The 23,036-nt window shown below is 37.4% G+C and overlaps 1 protein-coding gene across 6 annotated transcripts in view; it reads left to right on the forward strand.

The window, feature by feature from the left end:
- CPED1 (cadherin like and PC-esterase domain containing 1) overlaps positions 1–23,036 on the forward strand; it is a 287,821-nt gene that overhangs the window by 125,295 nt on the left and 139,490 nt on the right. For 4 of the 6 annotated variants that reach the window (XM_053926522.2, XM_053926526.2, XM_053926527.2 and 1 more), the window contains 4 exons: positions 11,831–12,007; positions 19,628–19,770; positions 20,818–20,890; positions 22,038–22,205. In XM_053926522.2, coding sequence (XP_053782497.1) covers positions 11,831–12,007; positions 19,628–19,770; positions 20,818–20,890; positions 22,038–22,205 — 561 coding nt within the window. The remainder of the gene's footprint in view (positions 1–11,830; positions 12,008–19,627; positions 19,771–20,817; positions 20,891–22,037; positions 22,206–23,036) is intronic. The other 2 variants (XM_053926524.2, XM_053926525.2) reach the window with 1 other exon arrangement.

Here is a 23,036-nt window from a genome sequence, read left to right on the forward strand (position 1 = left end):
AATTACTTTAAAAATTTTTAATTGTTTAAATTTTAAAATTTTTTAATAGATATGATGTCTGTCTGGAAAAAAGTCCAGCCATTGTTAATATAATGAGAATGGTCTGTGTGACATCAATGTAATCTGGCAGCCAAGGAGAGTGAATTGGAATGTACGTGAACAATGATGACTTCAGTGTACTAGTCAGTGGGGGCAGTAGACACTGCTGAGTGAGCCTGTGCACTGTGTGGCCTTTACTTTCAAAATGACTGAGCAAGTAGAGCAATGAGTCTGCATCAAATTTTGTGTTAGGCTTGAACATTCCTCTGTGGAAACTATTCGGATGATTTAGAAGGCTTTCAGGGTGATGCAATGAGTACAGCACAAATAAAAATGTGGTGCAAAAACTTCAAAGATATTCAAGAGTCTGTTGAAAGTGATCCACATTCTGGAAGACCTGCTACAGGCTGAATACCTGAGCATGTTGAATGTGTACAAGCTGCAATCAACAAAGATCGGTGACCTGACAGTGAGAGAACTAGAAGCCGATCTGGGGATTCCAAAAACTACTGTGTCTGAGACTTTGATGCAGGATCTTGGCATGAAAGGTGTCATGGCAACATTTGTTCTGTGGCTTCTGCTACCAGAGCAGAAGGAACATCATGCTGCAGTTGCTAATGACTTGATTCAAACCACTACCAATGAACAGATTTCCTCAAGAAAGTCTTAACTTTGAAGGGGACTGAGGTGTCATTGTCCTATTGCAATGTTTCTTGTATCTTGTATGTTCCTCAATAAATGTCTCTATTTTTCATAGTATAAGGCTGGATAGTTTCTGGACAGACCTCATATGACATAAAATTTACCCTTTGAGCCATTTTGAAGTGTACAGTTCAGAACTATTTAATATATTTACATTGTTATACAACCAACTTCCAGAACATTTTGCAAAACTGAAATTATATACCCATGAAATAACAACTCACATTTCCCTCTCCCCCTGGCCACCAGCAACTACCATTCTATTTTCTGTTTCTGTAAATTTGACTAGTCTAGATCAGTGGTTCTCAACCTTGTTGGCACCAAGGACAGGTTTTGTGGAAGAAGGGGTCGGGGGGCAGGAGGCAGAGCTCAGGGGCCATGGTGAGCCTCACTCACTTACCCACTGGGGATGGATGGGCAAGCGGACTGGGTGATAGGAGGCAGAGCTCAGGAAGCTTTGCTTGCACTGGCTTCTGGTCCACGACCCAGGGGTCGGGGACCCCTGCTCTAGATACCTCATTACAGTATCTTTTCTAATTGGATTACTTCACTTAGGTTAATATCCTCTAGTAGTTTAGTATGTGTCCTTCCTTTCCAGGACTGAACAGTCCACTGTATGTGTTTACCATATTTTGTTTATCTACTCATCCATCGATGGAGACATGAGTTGCTTCCACCTTTTGGTTATTGTGAATAGTGCTGATATGAACATGGGTGTGTAAATATCTCTTTGAAACCCTGTTTTAAGTTCCTTTGGCTATGTTGAATTATGGATCATATGGTAAGTCTACTTTTGATTTTTTGAGGAACCTCCATATTGTTTTACATAGTGGTTGTACCATTTTATATTCCCACCAATTTTGCCCAAGTATTCTGATTTCTTCACATCCTTATCAACACTTAAAAGTTTATGGTTTTATTTTTGATAGTAGTTATCCTGATCGATGTGAGGTAATATCTCATTGTGGTTGTGATTTTCATTCCCCTAATGATTAGTGATATTGAGCATCTTTTCATATATTGTTGGTGCAGAATGATTTAAGTACCAATATTCTTTACTCTGAGAAGATGAAAAATTTTATTTTATACATTAGTATTGACAGAAATTCTAGTAAACATTAGTAAGGCATAATGCTACTGTTCAAAATATTGAAATACCAGTATGCTCTTGTAGTTTTCCAGTTAGTTAAGAATACGACAAAAAAAAAAAAACCTCTGTTTTTGAAAAAATTGGTTAGTTTTTTAGCCTTTGTTTTAACTTTTAGATTAAACTTTCTTAGCTCAAAAATCCTCTCGAATAGCTGTAAGCTTCTGCTTTTCAAAGGTTTTATTACAAAGCACCAGAAAAAATGCATATACTCCTTGTCTCATGAGATGGAAATAAGAAGTAAACATGCGTCTGAAAGAGGAAAATTATGTTATCCTCAAGCCCCAGTAAACTATCTCTGTTATCAAAGTCTCTGTGGTTTCTGTAATGCTGTGCTTAGGTTTACTCATTCAACAGTCTTTTGCAATACCTACTCTGTGTTAGGTACTGACCACCCAAAGATAAAACAGTATAGTTTCTGCCCTTACAGAGCTCATAATCTGATGGAGAGCAGATTTAAAAAAGTCAACAAATTTAACACAGAGCAGCACATGTTGTCTTTGAGAGCAATTTCCCCAAGGTCTTGTGGGAAGATAAAGGGAAATAATGAGGCCAATTCCAGAGTTTAGCATGTGAGGGGCTGTGAGAGATGGGGAGGGGGAATGAGGTAGGTAGAAGGGCACCTTGGAAGTGCTTTAAGATATCAAGGTATAGGGGCTTTTCATGGGAAGATGGCGGCACCATAGGTGGGAGCGGAGTCCACTTCCCCTCAACGCCAGTGAAATACCTAGCTGATCTGAGGAGCAGAGCAAACAGCCAACAGTATTCCAGCACATATGAAGATCAGAGACCAAAGATAGAGGACATTGAAAGATCTGATGGTAAGAAGAGTGCTTAAGGACAATAAGGTCCCCGGGACCCGCCAGGGGACTAGGGCGGCAGAAGCCCCGGCCCGGCGCAGGGGCTGCTGCAGGATTCTTGGGAGAGAGCCAGGCTGAGCTGTGAGCAGCCAGGTGCTTGTTTAGACCTGGGGGGCTTGAATAGGAAGAATTTCTCAAAAAGAAAAAGAAAATAGAGGCACTCAGGGGCTAGTTAGAGGACTCTCGGCAGCAGCCTTGGCCTCTGGCACCCCTCCCCCCTCTGCCCCTGGACTGTGAACGCGGGATAAGCAGCCCCGGCGCTCACCTGAAGCCCGGTTGCGCGCACGCAGATTAGCGGCCTGGGGGCCCACACCTGAAACCTCAGGTGGGTGCACATCTGGGGCAGAGGCTAGCTGCTCCACCAACAGGCCCAAAACAGCAGACCCGAGTGCAGTGTGACTCAGTCCCAAAGCAGCCCTGCCCACCCGAGAGACTCAAGCCCAAAGCGGCTGGATTGGCTGATCAACGGCCTGGCTGCCTGCCAGGGACCACACCTACAACGCCTACCTAACGCCTGCCTACAGAGCCCTGCAGGGCCTACTGGCTCTCTAGGACAAAGGCAGAACACCCAGCAGAGGGGAGCTGCAGGGTTAGGGGAGACTGCATTCCCCAGAAAGACTCGACCCAGTAGGGGGCTGAACTACCCCATAGCAGCACCCAGAGCCGCTAGCATCTAAGACAGCAAAGAGCAAGAAGGTAGAGTGTGAGTTGCCCCTAATTGGTGCAACTCAAGGACAGCACAACTGGTGAACTAAAGGCCTACTGGGGAGCAGATGGGCCATGAGGAACTGGACTGCAGGCTGAACAACAGCAAACAGTGTGGCCCAGGAAGGGAGAAAAGTGAAACCAATCCTTCCAACCACCCCCTCCCGTTCCACAGACAGGACGACCAGCAGAACTAACCTGACCGGTTTAAAGCCAGCAGAAGACTTTTTTTTCTTTTTCTTTTTCCTTTCCTCCTTTCCCCCTGAATTCCTTCTTCCTTTCTTTTTTTATTCCTTCTTCATCCCATCCTTTACCTTTTTTATGCCTTCTTCCTGCTTTCTTTTATTTATTCCTTTGTTTTAATTTTTGTTAAAATTCCTTCTTATCTTGCCTCCAATCTTTCTTTATTCCCTCTTACTTCCTTCCTTTCCTTTTCTATTTCCTTTTTCCCTCCTTCCCTTCTTTTTTTTTTCTTTCCCCCTTTCTCTTTTTCCCACAGGTGAGACAACAAAACCTGGAGTGCTGAAAAGACCAGAGTTAGACCCTGTTACACCCATAAACGTCAGCTCAAGACCAGTGAGCACAGGAGATTAAGGAGATAGCACCACTGAATCCCATTGGCATTCTACCATAGAAGTTCATACCATAAACCCAGGGAGTCAGAATAGAGCAATTTAAGAAGCAGAGGCCAACAAGAAGAGTCTCACAAACAATGGGAAGACAAAGAAACAATTCCCAAATGAAAGGAAAGGATGAAGCCTCAGAAAGAATGCTAACTGAAAAAGAGGCAAGTCAACTATCAGATACTGAGTTCAAAGCAATGGTTATCAGGAAGCTCACTGAGCTCAAAGAGAACTACCAGAAACTATAGGGAAACTACAAAGAACTCACTGCAAACTATATCAACATGAAAAAGGAAATAGAAACTATCAACAAGAGCCAAGAGGAAATGAAGAATACAATTTCTGAATTGAAGAACACAGTAGAAGGAATGAAAAGCAGACTTGATGAAGCAGAAGATCGGATCAGCGAGCTGGAGGACAAAGTAGAAAAAAACACCCAGAAAGGGCAAGAAAAGGAAAAGAGGCTCAGAAAGAATGAAGAGGCAATAAGGGAAACGCAGGACAACATGAAACATAATATCCGTATAAAAGGAATACCAGAAGGAGAAGAAGAAGAGCAAGGGATAGAAAACCTGTTTGAAAAAGTAATGATGGAAAATTTCCCTAATCTGAGGAGAGAAAAAGTCACCCAAATCCAGGAAACACAGAGAGTCCCAAGGAAGAGGAACCCAAAGAGACCCACTGCAAGACACACCATAATTAAAATGGCAAAATTTCGAAGACAAAGAGAGGATCATAAAGGCAGCAAGGGAGAAACAGGAAGTAACATACAAGGGAGCCCCAATAAGGTTAGCAACTTACTTCTCAATGGAAATGCTCCAAGCCAGAAGAGAATGGCAAAAAATATTCCAAGTAATGAGAACCAGAGGCCTGCAACCAAGGCTACTTTACCCATCAAGGCTCTCAATCAAGATAGAAGACCAAATAAAGAGTTTCCCAAACAAAAGAAGTCTAAAAGAATACGCTTCCACCAAACCAGCTCTGCAAGAGATGCTAAAGGGACTGCTTTAAGGAAAGGAAGGAAAAGAGAAAGAGAAAGGAACACAGGTAGGAAAAAATGGCAATGAATAACTACCTATCGATAATAACCTTAAACGTAAATGGATTAAATGCTCCAATCAAAAGACATAGAATAGCTGAATGGATAAGAAAACATGACCCACACATATGCTGCCTACAAGAGACCCATCTCAGGACAAAAGACTTACACAGTCTGAAAGTGAAGGGCTGGAAACAAATTTTCCAAGCAAACGGACAGGAAAAAAAAGCAGGGGTAGCAATACTCATATCAGACAAAATAGACTTCCAAAGAAGGGCCATAAAGAGAGACCCAGAAGGTCACTTCATAATACTCAAAGGAAGAATCCACCAAGAAGACATAAACATTGTAAATATATATGCACCCAACATAGGAGCACCCAAATACATTAAGAAAATCTTGGAGGACTTCAAGAAAGATATTGACAGCAACACAATTATAGTAGGGGACTTTAACACCCCACTATCAAAAATGGACAGGTCTTCCAAACAAAATATCAACAAGAATATTGTGTCACTTAACAATACCATAGAGGAAATGGACTTAACTGATATGCATAGAGCTTTTCATCCCAAAGAAGCAAAATACACATTCTTTTCAAGTGTCCATGGAACTTTTTCAAAGATAGACCACATGATAGGACACAAAGCAAGCCTCAACAAATTCAAGAAAATTGAAATCATATCAAGCATCTTCTCTGACCACAAGGGTCTGAAACTAGAAACCAACCCCAAAGGTAAAAACCCAAAACACTCAAAAACATGGAGACTGAATAGCATGCTATTAAACAATGAATGGGTCAAGAACGAGATTAGGGAAGAAATCAAAAACTTCCCGGAAACAAATGAAAACGAACTCACAACAACCCAAAACCTATGGGACACAGCAAAGGCAGTCCTGAGAGGGAAGTTCATAGCAATACAGGCCTACCTTAAAAAGATAGAAACCGTTCACACAAACAACCTAACCCTATGCCTACAAGAACTGGAGGAACAACAACAAAGACAGCCCAGAGCAAGCAGAAGGAAGGAAATAACCAAGATCAGAGCAGAGTTAAATGACATAGAGACTAAAAGCACAATCCTAAGGATCAATGAATCCAGGAGCTGGTTCTTTGAAAAGATAAACAAAATCGACAAGCCTTTAAGTAGGCTCATCAAGAAGAAAAGAGAGAGGATCCAAATAAACAGAATTAGAAATGAAAGAGGAGAGATTACAACTGATACCACAGAAATACAAAGGATTGTAAGAAATTACTACGAAGAACTGTATGCCAAGAAATTTGAAAACCTAGGTGAAATGGACACATTTCTAGAAAAACATAATCTTCCAAAACTGAATGAAGAAGAAGCAGAAAACCTGAACAGACCAATAACAGCAGAGGAAATTGAAGCAGTCATCAAAAAACTCCCACCACACAAAAGCCCTGGACCAGATGGTTTCACAGGAGAATTCTACAAAGCATTTAAGGAAGAGCTAACCCCTATCCTTCACAGACTATTCGAAAAAATCCAAACTGATGGAAGACTCCCAAACTCTTTTTATGAAGCCAGCATCATCCTAATCCCAAAACCAGATAAAGACACAACAAAGAAAGAAAACTTCAGGCCAATATCTCTGATGAACACAGACGCTAAAATTCTCAACAAAATATTGGCAAACCGCATCCAGCAATACATTAAAAAGATCATACACCATGACCAAGTGGGATTCATCCCAGGGATGCAAGGATGGTACAATATTTGCAAATCAATAAACATAATACATCACATCAACAACAGCAAAGACAAAAATCACATGATCCTATCAATAGATGCAGAAAAAGCATTTGATAAGATACAGCACCCATTTCTGATAAAAACACTCAGCAAAGTGGGGATAGAGGGGGCATTCCTCAACATAATAAAGGCCATATATGAGAGACCTACAGCCAACATCACACTCAATGGACAAAAACTTAGAGCTTTCCCACTAAGATCAGGAACAAGACAAGTATGCCCTCTCTCACCACTCCTATTCAACATAGTATTGGAAGTCCTAGCCACAGCAATCAGACAAGAAAAAGCAATAAAAGGCATCCAAATTGGAAAGGAGGAAATGAAATTGTCAGTGTTTGCAGATGGCATGATAGTGTACATGGAAAATCCTATAGACTCCACCAAAAAACCACTTGACCTAATAAATGAATTTGGCAAAACAGCTGGATACAAAGTCAATACTGAGAACTCAAAGGCATTCCTGTATACCAACAACGAAACTGCAGAAACAGAAATCAGGAAAAAAAAATCCCATTTCATACAGCAACAAGAAAAATAAAGTACCTAGGAATCAACCTAACCAAGGAGGTAAAAGACATGTACTCAGAAAACTACAGAACACTGAAGAAAGAAATTCAGGAAGATACAAACAAATGGAAGCATGTACCATGCTCATGGATTGGAAGAATTAATATCATCAAAATGGCCTTACTACCCAAAGCAATTTATAGATTCAATGCAATCCCTATTAGAGTACCCATGACATATTTCACAGATATAGAACGAACATTTCAGAAATTTATATGGAACCATAAACGACCCCGAATATCTGCAGCAATTTTGAGGAAGAAGAACAAAGCAGGAGGGATCACAATACCTGATATGAAACTGTATTACAAGGCCACTGTAATCAAAACAGCCTGGTACGGGCATAAAAACAGGCATATAGACCAATGGAACAGCACAGAACCCAGAAATAAACTCAAGTCTTTACGGTCAATTAATATTTGACAAAGGAGGCAGGAGCATAAAATGGAGCAAAAACAGCCTCTTCAACAGATGGTGTTGGGAGATCTGGACAGCTATGTTCAAAAAAATGAAACTCGATCACCCACTTACACCATACACGAAAATAAACTCAAGATGGATAAAAGACTTAAATATAAGTTGTAACACCATAAAAGTCCTTGAGGAAAACATTGGCAGGAAAATCTCAGACATTCCACGCAGCAACATCCTCACAGACATGTCCCCTAAAGCAAGGGACATAAAGGAAAGAATAAACAAGTGGGACCTCATCAAAATAAAAAGCTTCTGCAAGGCTAAAGAAAACGGCACCAAATTACAAAGAGAACCAACAGTATGGGAAAACATATTTGCCAATGATATCTCAGACAAGGGCCTGATCTCCAAAATATATAAAGAACTCACACGACTCCACTCCAGGAAGACAAACAACCCAATTAAAAAATGGGCAAAGGACTTGAACAGACACTTCTCCAAGGAAGACATACAGAGGGCCCAGAGACATATGAAAAGATGCTCAGCATCACTAGCCATCAGAGAGATGCAAATTAAAACCACAATGAGGTACCATCTCACACCAGTCAGAGTGGCCAACATAAACAAATCCACAAACAAATGTTGGAGAGGATGAGGAGAAAAGGGAACCCTAGTGCACTGTTGGTGGGAATGCAGACTTGTGAGGCCACTGTGGAAAACAATATGGAATTTCCTCAGAAAACTAAAAATGGAACTGCCCTTTGACCCAGCAATTCCACTGCTAGGATTATACCCTAAGAACCCTGAAACACCAATCCAAAAGAACCTGTGCACCCCAATGTTCATAGCAGCACAATTTACAAAAGGCAAGTACTGGAAGCAATCTAAGTGCCCATCAGCAAATGAGTGGATCCAAAAACTATGGTATATTTACACAATGGAACTCTACACAGCAGAGAGAAAGAAGGAGCTTATACCCTTTGCAACAGCATGGATGAAACTGGAGAGCATTATGCTAAGTGAAATAAGCCAGGCGGTGAGGGACAAATACCATATGATCTCACCCTTAACTGGAACATAATCAATAGAAGAAAAAAGCAAACAAAATAACAAAATATAACCAGAGACATTGAGGTTGGGAACAGTCTAGCAGTGGCCAGGGGGGAGTGCGGTGGGGACAGTGGGAAGAGGGGATTGCAGGAACTATTATAAAGGACACATGGACAAAATTGGGGGGGATGGTGGAGGTGGGGGAGGGAAGTGGGTTCAGCTGGGGTGGGGTGGAGGGATGGGGAGAAAAGGCATATAACTGTAATTGAATAACAATAAAAATTTTTTAAAAATATATCAAGGTATAACTAAAATTTTCCTACAAATATGTTCAAGTTCTTCTCAGTTCCTCTTATCCTTTCACTTTAATTGATAATTTTGGTCCTTTATGTAAATTTTAATAAATTTCTTGAATGGATAGATATAAAAATTATAAATACTGTGTTATTGCTTGAATTTTACACAGATACAAATGGTGATGCTTTAACTGCCTGATTTGACAGCCATGATCTTACAAAGTCATTTTGTACATAATTTATTTTGCACTAAATTTGTACCTCACTTTTACATTGAAGGAGGAATATTTATAGTTTGTAAAATAGGTTCATGTCATGTTAAAAGTTTTAAGATGTTCCTGAATTCATTTTTACCTCATTGCCAAGGCACTGATTTCCTTGGGATCTTATAGTCTCTTTTTATGTAACTCAAAAACATTGATTAAAAGTCTTGATCCAGAGAAGCAGAAATATCTTTGATATGTGATCTCATGGTTTGACTGCTTTAAACTAACAAAGAAAGTGAAGGTGCTGCTTCTGGCATTTGTACTTGAGTTAAGAAAGCTCCTGGGTGAAATGTGTTTTTCAGGTTCTTACAGTTTTGAATGCAATTAATATCAAATAATCTCAGATTTGGCATTGTCTTATGAGATCATTGAGTCTAGTTCTCTATTCCTACATCTGAGCTCACTGAGATGCACTGAGAACTCAAGTAATTTGACCAAGGAAATATAAATTAGTGTAATAAAACACAACCAGACATTCAAAGAAGTTTTTCACTTAGCCTAAGTGGATTAATCACAAAAACTAATAGAGGTATTGTGCCCTCTTTAGGTGACTTATTGAAAATTGATGATTAAAAAAAATACCTAGTAAGTATTTGCATGATTTTACTCTCATTTCTGTAGTTTGCTTGCCAATATACTAAATAAATTGAATAGAAGAGGTCACTCAACTGGAACTTCCTTTGAATTGAGGGGCTTAAATAAATTGAAATCCATGCAATGAGATAGAAGGAAATACAGAAACAAAAATTGTGAGTGGAAATAACACACAAATAAAACAAGTTGCTCCATCTTGACTCTTGCTTTCCTTTTTTCTTTTTTCTTTTTAATTTTTATTGTTATTCAATTACAGTTGTCTGCATTTTCTCCCCATCCCTCCACCCCACCCCAGCCAAACCCACCTCCCTGCCCTGCCTCCACCCTCCCCACTCCCCTCTGGCTATTGTTAGATTGTTCTTAACTACAATGTCTCTGGTTATATTTTGTTTGCTTTTTTCTCCTGTTGATTATGTTCCAGTTAAAGGTGAGATCACATGGTATTTGTCCCTCACCTCCTGGCTTATTTCACTTAGCATAATGATCTCCAGTTCCATCCATGCTCCAAGGAAGACATACAGAAGGCCCAGAGACATATGAAAAGATGCTCAGCATCACTAGCCATCAGAAAGATGCAAATTAAAACCACAATGAGGTACCATCTCACACCAGTCAGAGTGGCCAACATAAACAAGTCAACAATCAAGTGTTGGAGAGGATGCAGAGAAAAGGGAACCCTAGTACATTGTTGCTGGGAATGCAGACTGGTGCGGCCACTGTGGAAAACAGTATGGAATTTCCTCAGAAAACTAAAAATGGAACTGCCCTTTGACCCAGCATTTCTGCTGCTGGGATTATACCCTAAGAACCCTGAAACACCAATCCAAAAGAACCTATGCACCCCAATATTCATAGCAGCACAATTGGCTCTTGCTTTTCAAGTGTCGCTTCTCTCTTTTCCCTTCAGACCTATATTTATAAAGGCAGCTGTGTCCAGTCCTGGCTCCCATGGTTGTTGGCCCATGCTAGTCCCTCTCTTAGCAGACTGAGTTCTTGGGGGAGGTGGGAGAAAACCAGTTATTTGGGTCCTTCAGTCCTGCTCTTTCATTTCAGGACTGGGTGGGCGTATCACCAGGAGGGGTCCATTCAGTCACCGTGCCTCAGTATTCTCTTTTAAAAACGTTTCTATTGGAAGGCTCATATATACTTTTTAAATGTTCTTCCTTGGCTGGTGTCTGCATTCCCAGAAGCAGTTTGATTCTTTAATCATGTGTTGCATTGTGAGAGTCTTGATGCAACATCCACTGTAGTTGAATTTTCCTTTAAATGGCTTTGGCCTTGTTTTAATTAATAAAAGGCATTAATAAGTACTAAGTTATTGACATGCCATGTGATGATGTAACTTATGTATATTCTCTCACTTAATCTTAGCGATACCTTTTTAAAGTAGGTACTTTAATCCCACAAGGTCTCACCATGTAATAGTAACAGACATAGATCCAAAGTTTTGCTGCTGGGACTTTTGCTTTTAGAGTTACTTCTGTGCTATGTGCTTGTCCTCCAAAGCTCAGAGCATGGTAAAATTCTCACAAAGGTTAAATTAAATGGAACTGAACATGTACTGGCAGCCCATATTCAATGTTCATTTATAGCCAGAAATTAAGAAATAATCCTTTTCACAGCAGAAGAGTAAACATAACCCAAGACATTAATTTTCTTATTACTTTATTGCCATGGAGAATATAACCTGAATAAATTTTTTAAATGATGAGGCTGATATTTTTAAAAGATTTTATTTATTTACTTTTAGAGAGAGAGGAAGGGAAGGAGAAAGAGAGGGAAACATCAATGTGTGGTTGCCTCTCACACGCCCCCAACTGGGGGCCTGACCTGCAACCCAGGCATGTGCCCTGACTGGGAATCAAACCAGCGACCCTTTGGTTTGCAGGCCGGCACTCAATCCACTGAACCACACCAACCAAGGCTGGTAATCAATCTTATGTATGTTATAGGCTACACTGACATTTCCAAGTTTCTTAAATTATTAACCTTGAACTTTGTGATATTCAGGAAGCATTGAAGTGGGCAAATACAATAATGTCATCAATAACTTTATACGTAATATGGTGAGCTGAGTGAAATATGTGAGCTACTTTTATTTGGAAAAAATATAACATTACCCCTTTTTGACTTAAGGATGTTAACATCTTCAGTGATTGCATTAATTTGTTTTCTTTTGATCATTCAATTATTGCATTAATTTTTCTTAGTGTAATAGAAAAACATCCCAATTGCCAAAGCTAATGTGTTCATAGGGCCCTAAAGTATTTATCTTATTAGGTTTCTGTTTTTAAGCTGGTAAAATTTATGAAGTCCATATTTGTTTCTCTGGGGGAATTTTACTTGGATATTTTGAAGATACATTTACCATTTCTGTCAGTTGATTTGTGCCAATATCTGTCCTTCCTCATCATAGCAACAAAAGTTTTTCTGTTTGCACTCTTAAGCAGTTCAGATAGATGTCTATTCTTTCAAAACATGAATAGAATACTTGCTTTATGTTTCTTCAAAAATTATTTAATTTTTTTATTTTTCAATTACAGTTGACAATATTATTTATATTAGTTTCAGATGTCAAAAATATTTTTGTTCATCTTTGAAAGAGCATGTTTATCTAAAGTCTATGAATTAATATGAGATTTGTTTTATACTTTTTAAAAAATATGTCATGAACTCTGATGCTAAGCATCCTCTTGAAGTAGTTTAATTTAATTACTTCAATATTTAAGCAAGTAAAAGTAGACACTTGTGATACCAACTACAGTGTTTCTAAGAAGGAATAAATCTGAGCTTCATTCCCCTTTGCAATAGGGGAATAAACCTATCCTCTCTATCCACATGAAAACTTAGGTTAAAATGTTAGAACACTGAAATTCTGTTAGAGTCTTTAACAGTTATAGATCTCCCATAGCAAAATGTAGTGAAGAAGAAACTTTTTAAACAATATTTTATTTATTTATTTTTAGAGAGAGGGAAAGGGAAGGAGAAAGAGAGGAAGAGAAACATCCACTAGCTGCTTTGCGCTGCCCCAACTGGGTACCTGGCCCACAACCCTGGCATGTGCCCTGACCAGGAATTGAACCACAAACCTTTAGCTTTGCAGGCCAGCACTCAATCCACTGAACCACACCAGCCAGGGCTGAAGAAACAACTTTGATAGAGTTATTTTTGTTCTGATATATGCAGAGAAGTGATAATAAGCTTAGATTTGAATTTCATACTTTACAGTGGCATTCAAATACATTTTCTCCTAATTTGGTTTCTTTTTTAAAACTCAAGCTTCATTGTATTTTTTCCATTATCATTTAGTCCCATTATACCCTCCTCCCTCCTGCAGTCACCACACTGTTGTCCATGTCTATGAGCCCTTTTTCCTTTTTGCTCGATTCCTCCATCCCCTAACCACCCCCACTAGTTGTCCTCCTGCTTTCCATCTATGAGTCTCTCTCCATTTTCCTTGTTAGTTCAGTTTTTTTATTAGATTGCACATATGAATGAAATCATATAGTATTTGTCTTTCTCTGACTGGTTTATTTCACTTAGCATAATGTTATCCAGGTCCATCCATATTGTCACAAAGAGTAAAACTTTCTTCTTTTTTATAGCCGAGTAGTATTCCATCATGGAAATGTTCCTTAGTTGTTTTATCCACTCATCTACTGATGGACACTTGGGCTTCTTCCATATCTTGGCAACTGTAAATAATGCTTCAGTGAACACAGGGGTGCTTATGTTCTTTCAGATTAGTGTTTTGAGTTCCTTTGGATATATTCCCCGAAGTAGGATTGCTGGGTCAAAAGGCAGGTCCACTTTTAATTTTTTGAGGTATCTCTACACTGCTTTCCAGAGTGGCTGCCCTAGTCTGCATTCCCACCAACAGTGCAACAGGGTTCCCCTTTCTCCACATCCTCCACATCCTTGCCAGCACATGTGCTTATTGATTTATTGATGATAACCATTCTCATAGGTGTGAGATGGTATCTCATTGCAATTTTAATTTGCGTTTCTCTGATGATTAGTGATATTGAGCATCTTTTTATATGTCTATTGGCTATTTCTATGTACTCCTTGGAGGAGCGTCTATTCAGGGCCTTTGCACATTTTTTAATTTTTTTTTTTGGTGTTGAGTTTTGTAGGTACTTTATTAATTTTGGATATCAACCCCTTATCAGATGTATTGGAGAATATGTTCTTCCATTCTGTAGGTTGCATTTTTATTTTGTGGATGATTTTCTTTGCTGTGCAAAAATCTTTTAGTTAGATATAGTCTCATTTGTTTATTTTTTTCTTTTGTTTCCCTTGCCTGGGGAGATATACCCGATAAAAAATTGCTATGAGCAATGTCAGATTTTGCTGCCTATGTTTTCTTCTAGGACTTTTATGGTTTTGAATCTGACACTTAAGTCTTTGATCCATTTTGAATTTAATTTTGTGTGTGGTGTAAGAAAGTGGTCTAGTTTCATTTTTCTTCATGTGTCTCTCCAATTTTCCCAACACCATTTATTGAATAAAGTATCTTTAGCCCATTGTACATGCTTGCTTACTTTGTTGAATTAATTGACTATAAATGTATGGGTTTATTTCTGGGCTGTCTATTCTGTTCCATGGATCTATGTATCTGTTTTTATGCCAGAACCAGGCTGTGTTGATTACTACGTCCTTGTAGTATAGTTTGATATTAGGTAGCCTGATTCCTCTAACTTTGTTGATCTTTCTCAGATTGCTCTTGCTATGTGGCCTCTTCTGTGGTTCCATATAAATTTTTGAAATATTTGTTTTACTTCTGTGAAATACAGAATTGGAATCTTGATAGGAATGGTGTTAAATTTATAGATTGTTTTGGGTGCTATGGACATTTTAATGAAGTTAATCCATCCTATCCATGAACATGGTATGTTCTTCAACTTATTTATATCTTTTTCAATTTCTTTCTTCAGTGTCTTATAATTTTCTGAGTACAGGTCTTTTACATCCTTGGTTAGGTTTATTCATAGGTATTTTAGTTTTTGAAGTAATTATGAATGGAACTGTTTTCTTAATTTCCATTTCTGTTAGTTCATTATTGGCATATAAAAATACAACTGATTTCTGGATATTAATTTTGTATCCTACTACTTTTTTTAATTCATTTGTCACTTCTAGTAAATTCTTGGTTGTGTCTTTAGGGTTCTCTATATACAGTATCATGTCATCTTCAAATAATTACAGTTTCATTTCTTTCTTTTCAATTTGGATGCATTTTTGTTCTCCTTCTTGTTTGATTGTTGTGGCTAGAATTCCAGTACTATGTTGAATAAGAGAGGTGAAAGTGGACATCCCTGTCTTGTTCTGGCTCTTAAGGGGAATGTTTGTAGTAAATGCACATTGAGTATGATGCTGGCAGTGGGTTAGTCATATATAGCCTTTATTATGTTTAGGTATGTTCAATCTATTCCCACTTTGCTGATAGTTTTGATCATAAATGGGTGCTAGAATTTGTCAAATGCTTTTTCTCCATCTATTGATAGGATCATGTGAATTTTATCTTTCATTTTGCTTATATGGGGAATCACACTTATTGATTTGCAAATGCTGTACCAACCTTGCATTCCCAGAATAAATCCCACTCAATCACAGTGTATGATCTTTTCGATGCATTTCAGTATTCAGTTTGCTAATATTTTGTTGAGGATTTTAGTGTCTATGTTCATCAGGGATATTGGCCTGTGATTTTGTTTCTTTTAGTGTCTTCATCAGGTTTTGGAATTAGGATAATCCTGGCCTCATAAAATGAATTTGGAAGACTTCCCTCATTGGGAGTTTTATGAAATAGTTGGAGAAGTAGACGTGTTAGTTCTCAGAATGATTGGTAAACTCACTTGTGAAGCCACTCCTGTCCTAAGCTTTTGTTTGTTGGGAGGTTATTGTTACTGCTTCAATTTCACTAGGTGTAATATGTCTATTCAGATTCTCTGATTTTTCCTGATTTAGTATCAGAAGATTGTATGTTTCTAGGAATTCATCCATTTCATTCAGGTTGTCCAGTTTGTTGGCATATGGTTATTCATAATATTTTCTTACTGTCCTTTGTATTTCTTTAGTGTCAGTTGTTCTTTCTCCTCTTTCATTTCTGATTTTATTTATTTGGGTTATCGCTCTTTTTTTTTCCTGATGAGTCTGGTTAAATGTTTGTCAATCTTGTTTATCTATTCAAGGAACCAGCTCTGGATTCATTGATCTTTTGTATCTTTTTTAAGACTCTATTTCATTTATTTCTGCTCTGATCTTTATTATTTCCTTCCTTCTACTCACTTTGGGCTTTGTTTGTTGTTCATTTTCAGGTTCCTTTAAATATGAAATTAGATTGTTTATTTGAGCTTTTTTTTTTGATAGACTTGTGATGCTATGAATTTCCATCTTTGGATGCTTTCCCAGTGTCCCACAGATTTGGATTTGCTTCAAGGTATCTTTTGATTTCTTCCTTGATCTCATTGTTGACCCATTCATTGTTTAATAACAAATTATTTAGCTTCCATGTCTCTGTGTGTTTGTCAGTGTTGTTCTTGTAATTGATTTCTAGTTTCATAGCATTGTGGTCAGAGAAGGTGCTTGATATGATTTCAATTTTCTTAAATTTATTGAGACTTCCTAATGTGTGGTCTACCCTTGTGCACTTGAAAAGTATATATATTCTGCTCCTTAGGGGTGACATGCTCTGAAGATATCAATTAAATCCATTTGATCTTGTGGGTAGTTAAAGGCCACTGTCTCCTTGTTGATTTTCTGCCTGGAAGATCTATCCATTGAAGTCCATGGGGTGTTAAAATCCCCGACTATGACTGTATTTGTGTTGACCTCTCCCTTTATGTCCATCAAGATTTGCTTCACATATTTAGGTGCTCCTATGTTATATTTACTAGGGTTATATCCTCTTGTTGGATTGTTCCTTTTATTGTTATTTCGTGTCCTTCTTTGTCTCTTACTATAGCCTTAGTTTTAAAGTCTATTTTGTTAGATATGAGTACTGCTACCCCAGCTTTTTTCCTTTCCATTTGCATGAAATATCTTTTTCCATACTTTTACTTTTAGTCTGTGTGTGTCTTTTGATCTGAGGTGGGTCTCTTGGGGGCAGCATATGTATGTGTCTTATTTTCTTATCCATTCAGCTACCCTATGTCTTTTGAATGGAGCATTTAAGCCATTTACATTTAAGGTTATTATTGATAAATATGTATGTAGTGCCATTTTATTGTTTGACTGTTTTCCTCTGTTTTTTTCTTTTTCTTTTTCTTCTTCTTAAAGCAACATTTGTTGCAGTACTGGTTTGGCGTTAGCAAACTCCTTTAGCTTTTTCTTGTCTGGGTAGCTCCTTATTTCTCCTTCGATTTTAAATTATAGCCTTGCTGGGTAAAGTAGCCTTGGTTGTATGGGCTTATTTTTCATCGCCTTGAATATTTCACACTACTCCTTTCTTGTCTGAAATGTTTCTGTTGAGTAATCAGATAGCCAGTCTAATTTGTGCTCCCTTTTAGGTAACTACCTTGCTTTCTCTTGCAGCTTTTAGGATTTTCTCCTTGTCTTTGAGCCTTGTCTTTTTAATTATGATATGTCTTAATGTAGGCCTCTTTTTAGGTCCAACTTGTTTGGAAGTCTCTGAGATTCCTGGCCTTGTGTGTCTTTTTCCTTCACTGGATTAGGGAAGTCATTATTTCTTCAAATAGTTTCTTGATCCCCTTGCTCATTCTCTTCTCCTTCTGGCATTCCCATGATATGGATGGTGTTACATTTCATATTGTCCAAAATGTTTCTTAAGCTCTCCTCATTTTTTAAAATTATTTTTTCTTTTTGCTTCTCTGCTTGGGTGTTTTTTTTCTACCTTGTCTTCCAAACCACTGACTTGATCATCTGCTTCACCTAACCTACTATTTATTCCTTCCTGTGTATTATTTATTTTAGATATTGCTTTCTTTGTTTCTGACTGGTCCTTTTATATGGTTTCTGTGTCTTTTTTTCATGCTGTTGAGTATCTTTATGATCATTACTCTAAACTCTCTATCTGATAAATTGCTTGCCTCTATTTCAACTAGTTCTCCTGGATAATTCTCTTGTTCTTTTATTTGAAGTCTGCTTCTTTGTCTTCCCATTTTGGCCGCTTCTTTGTATTTTCTGCCTTAGTAGTTAAACTGATCAGTTTGTTAATTTAATCAAGCTGTAATCAGCAGCCCAGCTTCAGCTCCACAGGGTGGAGCAGAGTAATTCCTGTGGATGGGGCTATTGCTCCCCTCAGGCTGATGTCATTTGGAGGGGAGTGCTCCACCTGAGAAAGGTGGTTTTTACATCATGGACAATGTCTTAGCATAGGGATCCTGGTGGCTGTTCTTTCAGTTTTCACCCCAGAACCACCAACCTCAGACCCTCCTCAAGCATCTCTAGTCCACTCTGCCCTTCCTCTGCTGGAGCTCAGGTTAAGTGGCTGAAAATGAAATTTTTTGTGTTTGGCCCCTTAAGAGGCTCTCTGCATCTCCAATCATCTCACCCTGGCAGCCAGAAACCCTGCTACTTTTCACAACTGGATGTTATCTGGTTTCCTTTCCAGCACTGGTGCTGCAGGCTGGGGAGCTCAGGTTGGAGTTTATACCCCACACTTCTCAGGGGGAATCCCCAAGCTGCTGAAATATCCCTTTGGAACTTAAGCTGTTGTCCATGGAAGCCCGGCCAGCCCTCTTGCGCCTCCTCTACTTCCTACCAGTCTTGTGGTGAAGTGGTTTCTTCTGTCTGTCTTTGGTTATAAGTCTTCTTTCCAGCTAGTGTCTGTTGGTTATTCAAGATGATTTCTCTACAATTTAGTTGTAATTCCAGATTGGTCCTGGGAGGAGGTTAGTGTAGCTTCCATTTACTCCTCTGCCATCACCCTCCTAATTTGGTTGCACACCACTCTTGTTGGTAGGTATTAACTCATTTTAAAGAAGACACAAAAATTTGGAGAATTGAGTTGCAACTCCAAAGTCACCTGGTTAGTAGAGTAACAAATTAAACTTGGGCATTCTGATCACAAGCCTTACACTTGCACTTCTTTCTCCATGATTCCATAAAAAGAGAAATAAAAATGGAGTACACACCTCTAAATTATTTGAAATTACAAGATGGAGTGGCACCTCATATTCAATTGAAAAGCTTACATTTTAAAAATATATGTAATATATATTATATATTATGTATATGATATAAACAGAGGTTGGCAGAAGTAGGTTTATAGTGTGAGTACATGAAACAGCTTATTCTTAGATTATTATTTACCATTATTAAATTATGTAGTATTATTTTTGTTAATCTACTTTTTGCTAGCTCCTGTATTCATTACATAGTTACAGACTATTATATACTCTTTCTATATATATTATATATACTATGTATGTCTTAGATTATCAAACTTTTCTATCTAGGGGTCTGCTTTTTAAGTTGTGACAGAGATAACCTAAAGGAATCCTTCAAATTGGTCACCTTGGAAATGATAGAGAGACAAAGGGAGATGTTGTTTGAACATGTAAATTCTTTACTTTGTTCACAGCTGCAAACCTTTTTTGAGACATTCCTGAGGGCCGGTTCACCTCTCCAGGCTTTTGATAATATGAAGGAAGCAATTAGCAAACTCCTGCTGGCAGCCGAAGTATTCAGTGAAACATCAACTCTAGGACCAAAGGCCTTCAATAGGTAATAAATAAATAAATAAATAAATATTAAGAAGTCTACCTTCTAGAAATTGATTGGTAGTGAACATATATCTTAATTATCACAAGTAAGTTCTTCTTGGGAAATTTTATATCAGTATACAAACACAAACTTCCAAACTTATGTTTCCTTGTTTATAGATCCTAAAACATCAGAGCACATTGCAGACTTGTTAGTATCTGAATAGTGATAACAGAAGGTAAAGCACAGTTCCTTAAATTGATCTTTAAAATTATAGCCCCTTTCAAGCTTAGCTATTTCTATCATATATACTTACCATTGACTAGGCATATTATTATTTACAGAATTTTATTAACAAAATTCAATAACTCCTCTCTCCATATCTGTTAACTTGAGTGTAATTTTATGCCTATTTTCTAGGGAAATTTTAAAACATATGTGCCAAACAAAGGTGGTAATTTAATTAAGCTTTATCATGCTTTATATGTGGATAAGAATGCCTGGCATGGGCCCTGGCTGGTATAGCTCAGTGAATTGAGCATGGGCCTGCAAACCAAAGGGTCAGTGGTTTGATTCCCAGTCAGGGCACATGCCTGGGATGGGCCAGGTCCCCAGTAGGGGGCACGTGAGAGGCAACCACACATTAATGTTTCTCTCCCTCTCTTTCTCCTTCCCTTCCTCTCTCTAAAAGTAAATAAATAAAATCTTAAAAAAAAAGAATGCCTGGCATGTAGGAGTAGGAGAGTTTCCTTCGCTATAGTTAGGTTTTCACAGAGTGACTTCAACATTTAGTTTAATGTGTTATGAATACTTTAGATAAATTTGTATTTTCAGTAAGAAACAAAACAGATTCCAAATACAAAATTAAATTATATGTAATTGTAGATTATCCAAGCAATGGCATTTAAAAATTATTACAGACCTTGAAATTTAACACTAGTAGCTATCAATATGTGTAATATATATAATATATAATATAATTTCAAGTATATAATAATAATATAATTCCAGTAATAGATTAAATGTAGTAAGCTGATTATAATTTTGTTCCCTGTGCTTTTATTTCAGATGTAGATTATGTTTTCAACTTTTAACTTTTGATATTGGTTACGGCGGTGTCAGGTCCCCTGTAGTACTCCAGGTGAGTGTGCCAAAGGCCTCCTGTGAACATTTACCTTTTGCTGGAGGATGTGTGTGTGTTTGTGTTCCTTTCATTCATAGTAATGAATCAATAAATAGAAACTTCATTAAATTCACTACTTACATTTATGGCAGTTCAGAGAACTAAGTAGTACGTGGAAAATCTGTGGCTTGAGTTCCACCTCCTGCCATGCATTCCTATAGAACAATCGTGGATTTTCTATGGTTCCAACACTGTTTGTGAAATAAATATGGCAGAAAACTAAGTATGCAGTAATGCAGAAAAGCAGACACTTAGACAATAGACACTAGCAGATTTCCTAGCTTATTCACATGGGTTCATGGAAAGGTAACTCTTACTTTTTACATATAGACCTATATGTAAAATATAAAATTGACCTATATATTAATTTAAACAGTCATAGGAATTTTTGAATATATATTTTTTCTAGTATAAATATATATAAATTGAAGAGTGTTTTGTATACTTTGATACTTTTACTTCCACTCAGATCAAATTAACTCATTCAGATCATTTCCTCCAAGATATTTTTAATCTAAAATAGCCATTAGTGAAAAATATTGATGGGATTAATCTATAGAAAACTTTATTTTGGGATAGAGTGGGAAGACAGGAAGGGAGACAAAATAAAATTATGTGCAACCAGAATTCAATTGCATATAGCATTGACGTATTTTCAAACTTTCTTATTAGGAGAATAATTACATTGTACATAGCTCAGACATTTGGTTGAATCATCCAAAGATCCATAAAATTTGAAACTTTATGAATTTATGTATGTTAACGGTCATTCATTATTTTACACACACCTAAGAGTTTATGATATATTCTTTTAAAGGTCATTGTTTAGAAATGTTATATATTATCTTCTATGAACACCAATTCTTCAACAATGGTTCAAGCTAGACTAATGTGACTTTATAATTCATTAGCTAATTTTCTTATGAAAGATAGTATCTTCAAAAGAATACTACATTTTTATGAAAGTGTTGACCTCTAAAAAGACCACTAGATGTCAGTTCTGATCTACAGTCCAACAGGAAATGAATCATGTCTTAAAAGTGATTCCACTTTATTAAAAGCAAGTCAGTGAAAACTATTTTCTGTGTTTTTATTTTTTTCACAGGTGCATGAGCATTTAAAATTTCAAGATGATGATTATATGGATTTGGAGGACCAAAATACAGAAGAATTTCTTTTAAAAGACACTTTCAATTTTCTTTTCTCTAATGAATCTTCACTTTCCATATTTTCCAAGATATTTCAGAGACTTTATAAATTAGGTGTCTTTAAGGTAAGTGCATATTTTTGTACTGACAAATATTTTTTCAAGTCATTTTTTATAAGCAACTTGATAATTCATTGTGCAGTTATTGTGCAACTAAGCAACTTGATCATTCATTTGAAATTAATTTGTATCAATTATAACTTTTAATATTTTTCTGACCTGAGTACCAATGTTATTTTTGTGTCAACTAAGTATGTGATTGATTATGGTAAAATTATGGGTTGAAATGAAGTAAAGCAGTTCCTAATTCCTACAGAAATTTTGTGGACATTATGAATAATATGTATTATATGTTACAGAATAGTTGAAAAAGAATACCATAACTTTTTGGAGGTAGTCTAGAATACCAGTGAGTGTTCTAGATTAACATCAAGGGGCTTGGCTTATAATACTAATTTTTTAAAGCATTGACAGCTGGTTAACATCTTTGATTAGATAATGATTAGGGTATAGAACCCCTGAGTAGCATTGATTAGTTTTTATGGTATGTTAATGTAAGTTTTTAAGTGCCTCAAAATATCTGTACAGATTAGTAGGTGCAGTATTGTTCTCTACATTTTGCTGCTCCATTCTCCAGTACCTGAAGGCTAAAGGAGATGCTTTCTGCATTCCCACACTGTCACACATTTCCACACTTCTGGGCTCATCTCCCCAGTCTTCCTCGCAAAGCACTATTGAGCAATTTCATTCAGGTTCTTTCTGTCAAATGGGAAGTTCTCATATTCAGACACCATTGTTACAAGTTGCAGTTACTGTGTATTATTTAGCATTAATTAGCTCAGCTGCTTATTTATAGAGTTCAAAATTTTATTGGATTATGAAGTGGGAGGCAACTGG

Source organism: Desmodus rotundus, chromosome 6 (assembly GCF_022682495.2).
Source record: "Desmodus rotundus isolate HL8 chromosome 6, HLdesRot8A.1, whole genome shotgun sequence".
Classification (NCBI taxonomy): Eukaryota; Metazoa; Chordata; class Mammalia; order Chiroptera; family Phyllostomidae; genus Desmodus; species Desmodus rotundus.